The sequence below is a fragment of the Echinops telfairi genome, unplaced genomic scaffold (genome assembly GCF_000313985.2).
Source record: "Echinops telfairi isolate 266 unplaced genomic scaffold, ASM31398v2 ScPeMD7_7421;HRSCAF=8459, whole genome shotgun sequence".
Taxonomy (NCBI): domain Eukaryota; kingdom Metazoa; phylum Chordata; class Mammalia; order Afrosoricida; family Tenrecidae; genus Echinops; species Echinops telfairi.
Window position 1 is genome coordinate 17265406 of NW_022111321.1, and position 1568 is coordinate 17266973.

The following is a 1568-nucleotide window of genomic DNA, read 5'->3' on the forward strand; positions in this document are numbered from 1 at the left end:
AAGAAGTGATACCGTGCCCTGCTTCTTATCTAGTACCTTGTGTAATGAGGGCCTCAGAAGAAGGCCCCCATTTGTCCTTCATGCACTCACATTTAATGTAAAGCGACAAGTGAAAGTTGAGCAGTGTTGTGGGGAACTAGCGTCTGCTACTTAGGCTGTAGGAGCTGAAATTTGTGTGTGATGGCACACGCAGGGCAAGGGATACCTGTACTATGTTACTTAGCTCTGAAAATAAAACGTTTTAGGGTTAGCTATGAAAGCTTAATAAGGAGAATACTTTGATATTATATCATCTAAATAAGACTTTGTTTTCCATTTAACAGTTTATCTAATTAGTTAGATTATTGTTGCCTCTTCTGTCTTCTCTTTGTAGGAAGTTGGAATGCCAGCAGATTATGTCAACAAACTGGCCAGAATGTTTCAAGACATAAAAGTATCTGAAGATTTAAACCAAGCTTTTAAAGAAATGCACAAAAATAATAAATTGGCTTTACCAGGTATTATAACTCAATGCATATTTCAAATTCACTAAAAACATGTGTTTTCTATTAAATTAACCATAAATGTTAGCAGTTAAAATCCACATTCCTTAGAGTCAGCTATCCAAACAGCGTTTCCTCGCCCTCACTTTGACATTTAAGATGACACTGTTATTCAGTCTGAATGTTATCCACTGTTGTGACTATTGTAGATTTATATTTTCTGATCTTTTTGTCCGTAGCTGACTCTGTGAATATAAAAATTCTGAATGCTGGTGCTTGGTCAAGAAGCTCTGAGAAAGTATTTGTTTCACTTCCCACTGAACTGGAAGATCTGATACCCGAAGTAGAAGAATTTTATAAAAAAAATCATAGTGGTAGAAAATTACATTGGCATCATCTCATGTCAAATGGAATTGTAAGTAGATATATTAGTTCAGATATTAATTTGGCTGAAAGTAGCAGAGCTCCAAATAAGTGACATCAACTTCAAATGGCTTACATAAGCCAGGGACTCCCAAGGTAGCACAAATGGTTAAGCATTTGACTACTAGCCAAAACATTGGCAGTTCAAATGCACCCAAAGGCACCTTAGAAATCAGATCTAGCAATCTACTCCCAGAAGACACAGCCTTGAAAATCCAGAATTAATTTGACAGCAACTAACAACAAGAATACAAGATAGCTCTTGGTGCCTTTCACATGTAAAAGCTTGATCCAGTACAATGGATCTGTTCCATGATGTTATAAGGGGCACAAGCTCCTTGTTGTACCACCATTCTTAAGTATAGCCCTTGTCTGCATAATCCAGTATGAATCCCACTATGCCTGCATTCCATCCAACAGGAACAAAAGGGAGCGGGCACATCTTTTTTTGTTTTGTTCTGTTTTGTTTTCCTCTTCTTTTTTTATTTTTCAGCTTAACAATACAAAAACTCTGAATCATGAACACAGAATTAAATTCTTTTTTTTTTTTCCTTTTTTAAAAAAAAAACATATTAGGGGCTCATACAACTGTTATCCCAATCCATACACACATCAATTGTGTAAAGCGCATTTGTACATCATTCTCAAAACATTTTCTCTCCA

The 1568-nt window shown here is 36.0% G+C and overlaps 1 protein-coding gene across 1 annotated transcript in view; it reads left to right on the forward strand.

Annotated features, from left to right (window-relative positions):
* The window catches only part of CUL5 (cullin 5), a 92190-nt gene that overhangs the window by 81520 nt on the left and 9102 nt on the right, over nucleotides 1-1568 (forward strand). The window contains exons 14-15 of the mRNA XM_045297737.1: nucleotides 374-497; nucleotides 722-897. Coding sequence (XP_045153672.1) covers nucleotides 374-497; nucleotides 722-897 — 300 coding nt within the window. The remainder of the gene's footprint in view (nucleotides 1-373; nucleotides 498-721; nucleotides 898-1568) is intronic.